Here is a 15,648-nt window from a genome sequence, read left to right on the forward strand (position 1 = left end):
ATCTTAGTCATTCATTCCTTTCCAGCGCTTTTTTGATTCACCCTCCAGTCTCTCGCCGTCACAGTCTCTTCCTTCTCTTGTTAAGGTCCTTGTTTATTGGGCTAGCTTAAAGCTCTCAGTTAGCCAGAGTGCAACGCTCTGTTGGATCTGCTTGGCCAGATTGAGTTCCCATTGACTGATCATCCTGAATGGACCCACTCATGTCTGAAGGGAACCCAAACTCGTCCCTCTTCTCATGTGGTGACGAGCGGCTGCCAACGCCACCTTACCTGATCTCCCCGCCACAGTCTTCTCCCTCTCTTTTCCAGTTTGCGCACACAGTCTTCCTGTCCTTTTGTGTCAGGTCATCTGATACTGGAGTTGGAGGCAAGTGCAGGGTTATTGAGTCTAAGCAATCCTTGAAAGGCTTCAGACTCAGATACACAGACAGGCTGCAGTAGATTTTTATCGGTCTATCTTTGCACCAAACCAGATTAAAACTCTTCCACAGCAGCAGCTGAACCTGAGGAGGAGGCCAAAAGCTGCTTGGTTAGCGTAAATGGTTGGGCAACTGTAGTGGAAGTGTATGTTGTTAACTCCTCCAGCACACTTTTTTTCCTCACACTCTCCTCAATTTAGGAGGTTTTTATCTCACTAGGTTTTCAAGCTGTTACCTTTCTATGCTGTTCTTTCTTTTTGAGTCAGCCAATATGTCAGAAACCTCCCTACTGCCTCTTTCACCAGGCCTTTCTGTCTCTGATGAAGGCAGGGATTTGTTGAGCTACCTAACAGTGTGGGCTATCCTCAGGGTGTTCTCGCCTACACTTCCTCCCTCCTTCTCCCCCTGCCTTTTGGCCTGTTTGGCAGTGCCACCCCACCACACCAGCGCCCAGACTACAAAAACCCTGTTTGCAGCTTCTGAGAGAGTGCCAGCCTGTCCGAGCATTCCCACTAGTGGGGAGGACTCATTGCCACACTGCTATGCTCTCATTGCTTGCCAAGTTCCTTTCCTGTTTTGCTCTCTTGTCTGCCTTCATTTTCTTTTCTGGTTTTTTTTTTTTTTCTTCCTTTCCCCTTCATTTTCTCACTCTCTCTTTCATGGCTCTTTTCTCTGCTGGCAGCACCCTCTTTCACTTTGCTCTCTGGTCCAGGTTCCCTTAGTGGCCTCTTTCTTTGCTTCCTCTTTTTTAAAAACATTAGTTCATTTTCATGAACTCTACAGTCAGTGTTTTTTCACTGTGACCTGTCACATTACAGAGATAAGCACACATACAGGAGCAGCAGCCTTAGACTTGGTTTTTGTGGTCAGTTTTGTTTTTATTTGCATGTACTTACTGTTATGCAGTACTGTTATGAATGTGGCTTGTTGAGTTTGAGTTGGTAGCGTGTTTCTGGCTTTCTTGTGTGTGTGCATGCTTCAATTTTTTTTCCTCTTTGCCTCTGCTCTTTCATCACCTTGTGTACCACTCTCCCATTGGTGTTCTCTGTGTTTATGCGCTAGCTGTTTCCTCAGTCTAGGACTGTTGTCCAGTTAGCTTTGCACCCAATAGTGTTACTGGTCTGACAAAGGAAAGGGCACTAGAGTCCTCTCTGGGTGAAAACGCACTGCTCGGTAGCATGCGCCTCTCATCAAGGTTTGTCACCTGCTGCATTTAAACTACAAAACAGTGACTTTGCTGAAGGGCACAATCTGGCAGAAAAGAGTTTGCTCTACATCACAGGCTCCACTCAACCGATAACTCCATTCATTTGCAATATTGGGTTGCCAAGACAGCAGCTTAAAGTGCTGAAAGATTGTTTCAGAGATTTATTAAAATGCAATTCTACATAATGCAACACACCGTAATGTCCTCATAGCTCTCTAAGCACATATAGTTCAGGATATTTATTGTTTTAAAGAGACTAAAAGGGAACTGGAGACTGATGTGGTCTGTCTGCATGTTCTTGTTGGCAGAATAACTCAGTTTCGCCATCAGACAGCCTGCGGGCAGCAAGCGAGAAGCACCGCAGCTCATCAGACTATGGTCTCGAGTCCAAGAAACGCAAAGTGGACGACAAAGACAGCATGAGCAGATATGTGAGTGTTTGTTTACTTTTCGTCCAAATAATAAAAAAATGATGATGTTTGTAGCCTGTTTCGTTTCAAAATTTACCTTTCAATTGCTAATTGCGGTTTTCCTGGAAGGGTATACCTGAGTTTATTCAGTTAGCTTAGTAATGAAACTTACTTAACGCTAAATGCAAAGTTTATTATGTGCATACTGTTTCTATCCACAGACTTGTCTTCATATTAGTTAAAATTAATGCCAGGTTGCAAAGTTCTCCCAAAGACACTTCATTGAAGATGTAAATATTAGAAACTGTGGCAAAGTGTTGCATTTAGCATTTTGAACTTTTCTCTGTGTGCAGCAAATAACCCTGTAGCTCATTCATTCTCAGTCTTCACATCTGGTCTGTCAAGAATGTGGACCACTTTGGTTTATGCTGTAATTTTTGCCGTCCCAGTGAGCTAACCCGTTACTCCGTCATTTCAGGACAGTGATGGAGACAAAAGTGATGACTTGGTGGTGGATGTCTCCAATGAGGTAAGACTGCAATTAAACTGAGCTGCTCAGTCACATTTTTCAGTGTGAAGGCTGAACACAAAACTAAACACAGCTCTCTTTTGTCTGCCGAAGCCTCAACACCTTTCCACATTGCCAAAAAGTCTATCAAAATATTGGTTGTGTGCGATGAGTGTGTGTTTACTTGCTGTATTTCTTTTGCCACTCATGCAGAAAGTGCGACAAAGAATACAAAGAAAAAGGGGGTGACAGGTGAATGAGAAGTGCGTGCATGTGTGTGTGAGAAGGAGAATGTGAACGTGCATGAGTATATTTATCTGTGTTTGCACATGAGGCCCCGGTTTGTTTGACCTACATGTACATGCCAGTGGCTTTCCTCCAGTCTGTTTGCTCAGTCTCGCTCTCTGTCTGTCTCATTTAACTCTGTAGGATCCGGCCACCCCTCGAGTTAGCCCCGCTCACTCCCCTCCTGAAAACGGGCTGGATAAATCACGAGTCCTGAAGAAAGATGCTGCCCCCAACAGCCCCGCCTCTGTCGCCTCTTCGGGCAGCACGCCGTCCTCTAAAGCTAAGGACCACGCCCATGTGAGTGTCAGTGACATGCTGCAAGACTAGAGAGAAGCTGAAATAAGGAGGTTACAGCGGAAGGGCAGGGGAGGCTGAACTGACACACTAAAGAGCATTTGTCAAGTGAAGTGGATGTCTGTGTGAAAGACTAATACGCAGGCTTAGCAGTTAGCTCTTATGCGGGGCTTGCGAGGGCAGAGGGTAGATGCACTCTCAGGAAATCAAACCCTATGGCTCAGCCCTCTCAATCTCCTTTATGGCTTACCCAATAAATGGTCATTTCTCCCTCGGCCTCAGGCTGTAAATAACCCAGAGACACAGCAGCGGGGGAACTGCTGTCTCTGTCTTTTTATGCTGCAACTCATCTTCTCTCCTTCCAACTCCCACTTTCTCTAATACTGAAGTGTTCACTGACACGGCTATGTTAGTGAAATGTTTTTTGTAAAGCTAAGGATTAGGATAGCTTTTTAATCCACATCATCTCTCTCCACCTATAATGTCACTAGGCTAAACCCCCACTTCTTCAGCCTCCCATTTGCCAAACATTGAAGGATTTGGATTAATTATAAGAGGTGTTTGGGACATCATCTTGAATGTCTAGCCACTCCTAATAAGCTTGACTTCTAAGCAAAGGTTTATATCCGTACCCCCAAACACACAAACACACACCATGGCTGTAATGGAAGTGTCAGTGTTAGATTGGATTACCTCAAGCCGTCCACTCAGATTGTCACTCTGGATTTTCCTGCCAGTGAGGGTATTTTTGACTCTGTGGGGGATTTTGAACTCTGGTATGGATGCTGTTTGTGTGCCCATGTGTATGTGCACGCACATGTGAACTTACAACTTTCAGTTAATGGATCCAAATCACACTGAGGTTAAAAGTTGAAGACTATCTCTGTTTTTTAGAATGACAAGTCATCTACGCCAAGCTTGAAGTCAAACACGCCTACACCGAGGAACGAGGCGCCGACACCTGGAACAAGCACCACTCCAGGACTACGGCCTCTAACTATGGGCAAACCGTCCGGCATGATGGAGGCATTGGGTGAGTATCTGCAAGATACTGTTGTTTGTTTGTTTTTGTTTTTTTGGGGGGGGGTTGTAATCAAATCATCCAAATGTCACATCCAGTCATACAGGCCCACAGGCAAGCCAGCACCGACTGGTTGTTAGGAAAAATGTATAGTTCCCAGCACCAACCACCATAACAACTAATAATTTGAATTTCAACTGAATTTGACTGGGGTCTTATTGGACCAAGGGGAAAAAAAATCTCCTTCACATTTAAAGTTCATTTTAAAATTTGACAAAAACACCTCACCCAAAGCTGCTCCCAATTCCTAACCCCCTAACCATGTAATGTAATGCAATTTTCAATGCAACCCTGCGCTCACTGTAACAAATCATTGTTTGATGCCTAACAGAATGAATGATTCTTTCTTCTATGAGGTTTTTATATTTATCTTTATCTGGGTTTTTTTGTTTGTTTTTTTTGTTTTGTTTTTTCTCTCCGTCAGCCGCGCCAGCCCTGCGTACCCCCCTGTCCATCGCCGGTTCTTATGCCACTCCCTTTGCCATGATGGGTCATCACGAGATGAATGGATCCCTGACGAGTCCTGGCGTGTATCCGGGTCTCATTTCCCCACAGATGAGCGCTGCAGCCGCCGCCGCCTACGGACGCTCGCCAATTGTAACTATTCCAGCTTCTATAAAGCATTTATTAGTGAAAATGAGGATTTATCACACACATCTGAATAAATAATGATTTGCCCGTTAGATAACGGCAGCCCTCGCGAACAGCTGTATTTATTATCTGCCGCTACAGTAGGTTGTGTTTGCAAAATGACTTTGAGAAACTTGAGCATTCCTTCTGCATTTCCATAACTCATTGTGAATATTTCTGCTTGGCTGGCTGTAGCTTGTTGTGTGTACATAATGAGAAAGTAGGAAGACGGCCCAGCTCCTTTACTTTGATGTTGGCTAGTTAGCATTCTAAAGACTAGAGAAAAATACATAAATCTTGGCCTCAAATGCATCTCCATGTTTGAAAATCTCTGAGCCCTTCATTAGCATTAGCATGTGGGATGTTATAGCCTTGTGCAAAGCTCCGCTGTATGCAGTGAAGCTCAGTCTGTGCCTTTCAAGGGATTTGCCTGGAAACAATGGTACAAGGGTTCCCCGAGGCGTAAGCACCTAAAGCAAGGCTGCAATCCGAATGTTAGCTTAGCCTGATTTATCTTTGCAGGTTGTTTGCTAACTGTTCCGCCGTTTTGTTCATGCAGGCGGGCTTCGACCCACATCCTCACATGAGAGCCTCTGGGCTGCCAGCCAGCCTCACTTCCATTTCTGGAGGAAAACCGTGAGTATTTAGGTTTTGTGTTTAAACTAGATTTGCATTTAATGGATTGCTTGAACTTCTAATGAGCTTTTCCATTCCTCTCTGTTCTGCAGAGCCTATTCTTTTCACGTAAGTGCAGATGGTCAGATGCAGCCCGTGCCCTTCCCTCCAGATGCACTGATAGGGCCAGGCATCCCACGGCACGCTCGCCAGATCAACACACTCAGCCACGGGGAAGTGGTGTGCGCCGTCACCATCAGCAATCCCACACGTCACGTCTACACCGGTGGCAAGGGTTGTGTCAAGATCTGGGACATCAGCCAGCCAGGCAGCAAGAGCCCAGTGTCCCAACTCGACTGCCTGGTAACTTTGTTATTTCGTTAGAAGTCTCAGGAGGAGAAAGTGTGAAATGTGATTTAGATGCGTGTCATTAGACTAGCTGTTGTAAGGCTTCCAACCAGAGCACAGACATAATGCATTCATGTTTCATGAAGTCTGTGTGATTGGTCACTTCATTAAGAGTTTTCTTAAGCATCAAATGTAGCCTGACCCCACATCCCCCAGTAGCTTTCCTCCTGATCCCAGCAGACACAGATGTGAATAATTCAGCATAGTGTCTCACTGCTGTGCTGAAATCCTTGGTAAGGGGAGGGGGAAAAAAAGCCTGCTGAGTAATGATGTTCTGATTGGCCAACCCTGTCTGCCATTACCCAGCTCATTACTTCCTCCCAACTGCCTCCCGTTTCTCATTTTGATACTGTGGCTTCATGCAGTTATACTCGTCTGGCCTCCAACACCCTTAAGGTTCGTCCAGAGTGCAATCGGGTCTTATAAAGTCATCAGGGTGCTGTTTTAATTCCACCAAGAGCTCCCACGGTCCTATTGATCTGTCTTCTTGCTTTCTCGGAGCCTGGCCAACAGCTGCAGCCCCACACGTTCTTTCTGCATCTCTTGTTAACGCTGACATCCACATATTCGCTGTATCAGAAACAAGAGTCGGCTACAGTGTGAAAACTTGTCAAAGAAAATCTGCTTTTGAGTTTAAAAAAAGGAAGCCTTAAATTAATACACTGATGTGCGTCGCTGATGTCTTTGCTTTTCAGCAGAAATATAACAGTCTTCTTCAAATCACTAATTATGCAGATATTTCACATGTAAAAAAAAAAAAACACAACACACAGATTATATCCAGTCATTAAGATTGGGGCGATACCCTGTCTTTGTTTATGCTCCAGAACAGAGACAATTACATCCGCTCCTGCAAGCTGTTGCCTGATGGCCGCACCCTAATAGTGGGTGGCGAGGCCAGCACACTGACCATCTGGGACCTGGCCTCACAGACGCCCCGCATAAAGGCTGAGCTCACTTCCTCTGCCCCAGCTTGCTACGCACTGGCTATCAGCCCTGACGCCAAGGTCTGCTTTTCCTGCTGCTCCGATGGAAACATCGCTGTGTGGGACCTCCATAACCAGACCCTGGTCAGGTCAGTACTTTGGAGCAGGGGATTTGTTTTAAACACTGCATTTAACAAAACGGCCAAACGTCAACATAAGACACCTGCATGGAGAACTTTCTTTGTTCCTGGTCTAATTTTTGGCATCTTGTTGTTCCAGGCAGTTCCAGGGCCACACGGATGGAGCCAGCTGTATTGACATCTCCCACGACGGGACCAAACTGTGGACCGGAGGACTCGATAACACGGTCCGCTCCTGGGATTTGAGGGAAGGGCGACAGCTCCAGCAGCATGACTTTACCTCACAGGTAACAAAAAGTGGGGGGAAAAAACTTTTCTGTACATCCAGTTATAGTACTGAGTAACCTTTCTGACATGTCTTAGGCATTCAGTTTAGAAGTAGCAGTTAAGGGTTGTTTTAATGATTCTGGTTAGGGGATTCTTGGCTGCTTTGATGTTGTTGCTGATCCTGCTCTGTGCTTGTTGCAGATCTTCTCATTGGGCTACTGTCCCACTGGGGAATGGCTGGCCGTGGGTATGGAGAGCAGCAATGTGGAGGTGCTCCACCACACCAAGCCTGACAAGTACCAGCTGCACCTGCACGAAAGCTGCGTTCTTTCACTCAAGTTCGCCTACTGTGGTAAGTACTAGAGGAAGAGCTGTTTATATATTACAGACCTGTGAGCAAGAAAGTTTCATTTCACTTTTATCTGGCAATTATAGTGTTTAATGTTTGAGTGGCGCCAGATTTTGGCATGAATCCTATACTCCCACACGAAGGACGGCACGACCAAATGAGGGATGTACATGAAATTGTGTGCTACTCGAGCTGATGACAACAATGCTTCCCTACGTGTAACAGAACCTGCAAGCAGGGACAGACATGAAGCAAACAGACATGATGATAGCGAAATGTTATGATTGTGCTACAAACAAAAGCTAATCATGCGGTGACTATACTTGTCTTTGCTTATAGTGGACGTGTACTCTAACATAAGTACCTGTAGAGCAGCAAGTGTAGTCATAGCAGCAGAGAGGATGAGTAATACCAGTGAGCTGCGCTCTCCATCCTTTCTCTTAATGGTTTATCCAGTTAAGGGTCACGTTGGCATGGAGCCTGTCTCAGCTATCATAGATCCACTTTAGAAATGACCTAGCGTGCAGGACTTTGGACAGCACGCAAGCACCACAAAGAAAAGGCAACTGTTGGATTCAAACCGCAAACTTCCTTTCTTCAAGTGGACAGTTTTCACCACTGAACCATCATGGCACCCAAACAGAGCCAGTTCATTTATATAAAAAAAAAAAGGAACTGGCTTGTTTTTTGTACAAAAATATGTTAAGCTATTGTAATCTTCTTGTGTGTGTGGCAGGTATCACATACCTGTCGATGAGAAGATGTGGTCTAGATTGATTCTGCATTCACAATGAGCAACCATTGCTGATAACGGGGTTTTGGTACCAACAACCAGAATTGTATATAAAAAAAAAAAGTCAGCTTGGGAATGCTTGCTTTAACATGTATTAGCAATGTTAAGAAAACATAACTGAAAAGTTAAACAAATGCATAAAATGTGAAATATTTAGAGACGCTTGGTGGTTAGTCTGCTACTCTATAGGTTTTTTTGGGGGGTACTGGTGAGAGAATTTGGACTCCTGACCTAACATCCCTGACCTGGCCGCCTGTTAAATGTGGTGAACATGGATTTTTCCGGATCTTTAACTTGTCTTGACAGCCGCTTGGGCTCGAAACCACATCTTTACACACTGCCTGGCCAGGATTTTGCAGTCTCTGTGCAGCTGGTTACTACTCTCTGTACTATAAAAACAAACAGGACCACCATTTGTGTAAATCCAGAAATGACTGAATGTGATTAAAGTGCTGTTTGTTTGCTTTTCAGAATATTTTTATGAACTCTTAATGGTGCAGCTTATTTGTAAAAAGTGAAATGTGACACTTATGCAGCTCACATGACTGAGTCTGAATTTCAGGGGGTGAGGACTGTACGCGTGAACATGGGAGAAGTTACTTTACAAACAGGATCATTAGGGAAATTTGTTAATGCTTTTTAGCGAGGATCACTGTGCCTGTTAGGCAGACCAGCTGGTTTCCAGTTTGAGGCTGAGACAAATGAGGTTTTACTGCTGCACTTCTCCTAGAAATGTCCATATTCATTTAGTCTCCGAAGACCCCCCACAGCACCGTCTCATATCTCTGCCGCCACAGAACTAGTTCATTCAAATAAAGCTCACTGCTTCAGAGCTCGCGCTGTCACTAATTAAATCATTAGCCAAATAGTCAATTGGGTAATTAATCAGAGGGTGATTAAAATAATTATCTAAGAGGAAGTGGTGCGAGTCTCCTTCATTATGGGCATTTTATGATTGCTGGTGTAGTGGCAATTTTTCCCCTTCAGGTTTTTATGGCCATTGATGATGTTATTACAGTCACGTGTTGGCTGTGTTCTGCACAGCTCTATTGCAGGACTGAAGGACAGCAGTGACCATGTTTGTGTGTCTCTCTCAGCACACACACATTGGATTGTACTCTAAAGAGGTGTGTTCTGTGTTTGCAGGTAAATGGTTTGTGAGCACAGGGAAGGACAACCTGCTGAATGCATGGAGGACTCCTTATGGTGCCAGCATATTCCAGGTAACTGGATAACTACGAACACACAGCTCCAGTCGAAGGTTTGGACATGAAGGAGCGAGTGTGTCCAAACTTTTTAACTGGAGCTGCAGTGCAAAGAGAGGCCGATGGGTCCTAGAATAATTTTGGCTGGAAAAATGGCTAAATTCAGATTGTTTTAATCTCACACTGCACTTGTATACAACTCATTAGTTTTGTTTCTTAATTTTAAAATGCAAGCCGAGGCTTTTCCAGTTCAGATTTCTGGTTTATATTTTGTCCTTGAGCTAATGTGACATCAGCCGATTCTTCCTGAAGGACAGTTGGGCAGCTAATTCATGAGTAATCTGACTGAATTAAACAGCTGTGTACCCACATGGTGCTGAACAAATCACATAGTTTTCTCTCCTTGTGGTTAAAATATTGAGTCCAAGACTGAGAACCTGAAAACCGACACAAAAGAAATGATGACTTGGAATATTCAGTGGTAATCCTGTTTTCTTTTCTTTCCACAGTCGAAGGAGTCGTCCTCCGTCCTGAGCTGCGACATCTCAGCAGATGACAAATACATCGTGACAGGATCCGGTGACAAGAAGGCCACCGTCTACGAGGTCATCTACTAGAGAGAAAGAGGCTCCCGCTCTGCTTCAGCACTTCTACTGAGATTAAAGTTTTCTCCCTGACCAACCGTCTGCGGGCTGCAGATTTCTCAAAGTGTACTCGTGGAAATCAGAGGCGCTGTCGGCCTGAGGATGCTTGTACTGGAAAGAAATGAACTTTTTTTCGTCCTTTTGTCTTTGGGTTTATTTTTGGGTTGCACTTTTTTGATTTTTTTCTTTCCTCAAGAATATTTGGATGTAACCTGGTGAAGCAGCGCTTCATTGTGAGAAACTCCTTCCCCAGACATCTTGTGCAAAGTGTACATATTGGAATAAATAAGACATTTTATATATATTATAAAAATATATATATTTTCATGTCCTGGGTGTACTTGTGGTGATTTTTTTTTCTCCCCCTCCCACTCTGTTTGATATTTGAGTGGGACATGAGAACTTTTTAACAGTTTTGCGCTTTTTTTTTCTTAAAGCACATTCTGCAGGCTGATCTCTTTTTGGAAATCAGAGGAGCACCAAACTTGTAGATTTTTTTTTTTTTTTTTAAATGGCCTTTTTGTCACAGTGCTCTTACGGACAAAAATCACGGTTTCTGTGTGAGATGGAGCTTCGGCTGCTTTGGACTACTGTGGGATCGAACGGTGCACTATGATTCGTGAAAAGACATGGATGTAAATTTCATTCATATATATATAGAAATTCTTTTTAAAGTGTACTAAGTGTACTGCTCTGTCTGTGCTATCTCTCCCCTGTTTGTTTTACCTTGTTAGTTTAAGGGAGATGGGGAAACATTTAAGCTCAGCCTAACCCTTGGACCTCAGTTGGCAGCAGAAGCACAGCGACGGGCACAAACTGAATGACAATGTGCTTTTTGCTAACTTGACGTAATGTGGATGTTGAATTGCTCCATTGATTTCCTGGCTACAGACCAAACTCAAACAGTCCAATCTGTGCTATTGGAATTACTCTGCCCTTTGTATCTTATCAATATTCCTGGAACGTGTTTGTTTGGCCGTGACGGGGAGACAGGCAGACATTTGACCCGACTGACTGCGCGGATTGGTCCGTCTCTACAGACGTGCTCGATGCCTGTAGATGCTTGTTAATAATAAAAAGAAGAATGAGGAGGTGGTAATGGCACTTAAATATAAACAGAAAAACTCAAGTTAGTGAATCAAGGTGGTGTAAAATTCAAACTGTGCTCTTGGTTCTTGTCAGCATTTCCCACAAGAAATTATGAATGGGGTGAAATGCACCAGTCCCCTCTGAGTAACACCAAAGTATGTAGCAAATGCTGTCGGCACTGAAAAGAAATGTACAGTTGTTAATAAAATCAATAAAACTGTTTTTCTAGACTGGCCCATTTCATATTGTTTGACCCAACGGTGTTCATCAGGTGTTCCCGACAAGCACCCGTGCATTGTGAAGGACTGCTCCGACACGCAAGCCAGCATCGCGGGGATGGAACTTTATAGGAATGCTTTGACATTTTGGGGAATTCTGCTTCCTGATAGCACTCTTACATAAATATGATGTTACAACCCACAGACTGTTAGCTTAGCAAACTGAGTGTAAACAGGGAAACGGCGTAGCTCTGATCAAAGGTAACTGTACGCTTTGTTTGCTTTACCTGTACAAAAGGCCAAGTTTAAGAACAACTCGCGTGGATTGTGGTTTTCATGGAGGTCTGTGGGCTGAAGGTTACTTTTCTCACTGGGACTTTGTGGAGTCTTATTAGTTTTTAAAGTTGTGTTCAGCCGAAAATGATCCTTCCAGAAAACACTAGCATGTTATTTTTACATTTAAGAAAAGAAAAACCATTTTAAACTGATTTCTAAAATTTTAGATTTGGTAAAATAATCGTTGGCTACTTTTGGGATCTTTTTTTTTCTAGACCTTTTTTCCCTGTCAGTATGTAGCATCCGCTCTGTATTTCTAACTTAATGGAAAAGGACTACTGAGCCGTCATTATAATTATTATAATATTCTAGCATCTTTAAGCTCAGGCATTAGAAAGTTAACGCGTGTCTAATAGTAATTCTAATGATACAGTCCAACCATAAGTTCAAATCATGGAAGTGGATAATGAGAATACTGCTTCCCTTTTTCATGTTCAAAAATCTACTTCTTAGGCATCAAACCTGACGTGAATAGATGAAAAATCACAAAATATGTTTAACCCTCTCAGGCCCAAATTAAGTTTTTTGTTGCTAATGCACAACCAAGTCCTGCAGTGGTACTTCTGAATAAAAAAAACTCATAAAATATGTATGTGGGCTAATCAGGTTGTTCTTAACTGTTGCAAATCTGCAACGTCTGCCTGGAGAGGGTTAATGTTTCAAACCCAGTTTTCATTTGATTCAGCTGAAACTGCTGTTACTGCCCTCTTTTTTTTAACATTCAGACTAAGGTGGTTAGAAGTATAAATAATAATAATAAAGGGGCATATTGACTTACTGAATGCAAATGATATAGCAGCTAGCAACATAATCTAAAGTATAACAAAAAATGTTATTTAATCTGATTACTGCAAAATCCAAACTTGAAAAGACTACATCCTATGCTATATGTTTCTTCTTTGAATACTCTGTCAGTGCAAACAAAAATGCTTTTTTGATATTCAGCACTGAAACAAATGAGACAAACGTTCAGCACAGCACAAGCTCATGCCACCTACAGAAATACTGACACGGTTCTGCAGTGGTTGGATGTATTGGTGTGGGGCTGGAGGAGGACGCTGCACCAGTGGATGATTTTGTGGAGTGCTCTGGAAACGATCATCTATGTTTGAATGTAAATGAGACCAGTTAGATGACGATCAACTTTAGATGTAAGAGGACAACTACATGGTCAGGATGTTGATGTGGCAGAGAAGCACAAGTCTAGGAGCACTGGAACTGGAAGCCCAGCAACGAGGCTGTATACTAGAAGAAGAGCATTTCATACTTCCTAAGGATGCTGAAACCGTTCAACGTGCATCAAAATAATGGGGGGTGCTTTGCTGCGGTCTGCTAGGAGGGCAGCATGGGAGCTGGTGACACCCAGCAAATGGGATAAACTGATCGGGAAGGCTGTGATTGGCTGCACACTGGATACTTTTGAAGCAGTGATGGAGAGGAGGTCACTAAACAAGCAGATAATCCTCTGCACCGCTTACTGGACAGGCAGCAGAGCACCTTCTCTAACATACTGATGGAGCTGTGCAGCCATGACGACAGATACAGGACAGCTTTCATATCACATCAGTTATCTGTTTTTGTTTTTTTTAAAGATTCGGTTGCCATCTGAAATTCTGCAATGCTTTCCTGATTTTAAAATATACCACTTGTTATATATTATTATGATTTTTTACTTTAAGGCAAAGGATAAAGAAACACCTCAATTTTTCCTTTGCTGTCAGGAAAAACAGTTGACGTTGCTCATTAATCATCGGCTAATAGAAACAGCTCGGTTGTTCTTCTTCCGCGCTGTGCAAAGAAAAAATCAGAAGTACATACGTTTATTGAGATGTGCAGTGATTACTGCAGGTGTAATTTTTGCTCACAGAAACAGTTCAGTGTCGGTTGTTCCTTTGAATATGATTGTCGGCGCACACTTTGCTATGAAACGGTGGAGTGCGGTGGAGCGAGGACTTGTGAACTGAAGCAAAGGGCGTGGGAGAGACAGAGACGGTTGTTGTGACTTAATGGCTTTGTTTCCAGACAGGATGGTTTGTGGTTTCGGGCCTGCTGACAGGAGTAATGGTGGGAGGGATGAGACATGGAGCTTTGGATCAGTGTGGCTCACCAAACCACACACATGCACAGACATGCACAGACATGCACGTACACGCACGGCTAGAGAGTGACTAGTCGGTGGCTTCACATGAATCACACAGCCAGCAGAGACACATTCAGTCGCACTCGCATTTCACACACTCCCACACACACACACACCTAAGAAAAAGACAAGCTACTCTGGGAATTTGTGGCTTTGTACTGATATCTGAAATGATTGTTGGGCAGCATTTCTGGATAAAATGTCTCACAAATAAATGTCACGCAAACACCAACAGCTATATAGACTGTCAAACTGCAACTTTTCTCTTTTTTTTTCCTCATTACGCATTTTTGTCAAGTACAGGCCACAGGAGATGATTCATGATACATACTATTAATGTCAGCGTCTGAATCCTGTTGTACTGACTCACTGCCATGAACACTTGCCATGTCTTTTCTTTTTCTCCTCTCTTTCTTCCTCTCCCACTCTCTTGTTCTGCTCCCACCACAGGTGGCGAGTACATTCATTTTCACTTTTGTGGGGGTGCTGGCTGTAAGGCTGTGATTTCTGACTGTGCATGTGAGAGAAGGGGGAGACGGGGTGCTTAGGGATGCAATATGGGGTGATTTTAGCTGCGCGTGTGGGCTGAAGGCGCTGTGCATATGGCTGAGCTCATGCATCCATGGACATATTTTGTACAGATACTTCCACATCAATTACCAGCTCAAGGACCTGAAGCTAACCTCGCGTAACCTTCTGCATAATATGAAAAGTGACTGTCTTTGGCAGTATTTTGTGCAATCTGTAAATGTTACATTAATTGCTGGGTGTAACACACACATGCTGGGAGGTAGTTGGTGAGGATTGTGGACTGTCATGACTGTAACTGGCAACATCATTTACAAACCGGATTGCAAAAAAGTTGGGACACCAAACAAATTGTGAATAAAAACTGAATGCAATGATGTGGAGATGGCAAATGTCAATATTTTATTCAGAATAGAACGTAGATGACAGATCAAAAGTTTCATCCGAGAAAATGTATCATTTCAAGGGGAAAATATGTTGATTCAAAATTACACGGTGTCAACAAATCCCAAAAAAGTTGGGACAAGTAGCAATAAGAGGCTGGAAAAAGTAAATTTGAGCATAATGAAGAGCTGGAAGACCAATTAACACTAATTAGGTTAATTGGCAACAAGATTGGGTATAAAAAGAGCTTCTCAGAGTGGCAGTGTCTCTCAGAAGCCATGATGGGTAGAGGATCAACAATTCCCACAATGTTGCGCAGAAAGATAGTGGAGCAATATCAGAAAGGTGTTACCCAGCGAAAAATTGCAAAGACTTTGCAGTTATCATCATCAACTGTGCATAACATCGTCCAAAGATTCAGAGAATCTGGGACAATCTCTGTGCGTAAGGGTCAAGGGCGTAAACCCATACTGGATGCCCGTGATCTCCGGGCCCTTAAACGACACTGCACCACAAACAGGAATGCTACTGTAAAGGAAATCACAGAATGGGCTCAGGAATACTTCCAGAAACCATTGTCAGTGAACACAATCCACCGTGCCATCCGCTGTTGCCAGCTGAAACTTAACAGTGCAAAGAAGAAGCCATTTCTAAGCAAGATCCACAAGCTCAGGCGTTTTCACTGGGCCAGGGATCATTTAAAACGGAGTGTGGCAAAATGGAAGACTGTTCTGTGGTCAGACGAGTCACGATTCAAAGTTCTTTTTGGA

The 15,648-nt window shown here is 43.4% G+C and overlaps 1 protein-coding gene across 12 annotated transcripts in view; it reads left to right on the forward strand.

Annotated features, from left to right (window-relative positions):
• Positions 1–11,505, forward strand: part of tle3b (TLE family member 3, transcriptional corepressor b) — a 29,156-nt gene extending 17,651 nt beyond the window's left edge. For all 12 annotated transcript variants that reach the window (XM_076884530.1, XM_076884522.1, XM_076884535.1 and 9 more), the window contains 12 exons: positions 1,934–2,056; positions 2,514–2,564; positions 2,973–3,128; positions 4,020–4,158; positions 4,631–4,803; positions 5,396–5,472; positions 5,565–5,814; positions 6,687–6,934; positions 7,065–7,212; positions 7,394–7,544; positions 9,481–9,557; positions 10,049–11,505. In XM_076884530.1, the coding sequence (XP_076740645.1) occupies positions 1,934–2,056; positions 2,514–2,564; positions 2,973–3,128; positions 4,020–4,158; positions 4,631–4,803; positions 5,396–5,472; positions 5,565–5,814; positions 6,687–6,934; positions 7,065–7,212; positions 7,394–7,544; positions 9,481–9,557; positions 10,049–10,156 (1,701 nt within the window). In that variant the 3' untranslated portion in view covers positions 10,157–11,505. The remainder of the gene's footprint in view (positions 1–1,933; positions 2,057–2,513; positions 2,565–2,972; positions 3,129–4,019; positions 4,159–4,630; positions 4,804–5,395; positions 5,473–5,564; positions 5,815–6,686; positions 6,935–7,064; positions 7,213–7,393; positions 7,545–9,480; positions 9,558–10,048) is intronic.
• The last annotated feature ends 4,143 nt before the right edge of the window (positions 11,506–15,648 follow it).

The sequence above is a fragment of the Maylandia zebra genome, linkage group LG1, assembly GCF_041146795.1.
Source record: "Maylandia zebra isolate NMK-2024a linkage group LG1, Mzebra_GT3a, whole genome shotgun sequence".
NCBI classification, from domain to species: domain Eukaryota; kingdom Metazoa; phylum Chordata; class Actinopteri; order Cichliformes; family Cichlidae; genus Maylandia; species Maylandia zebra.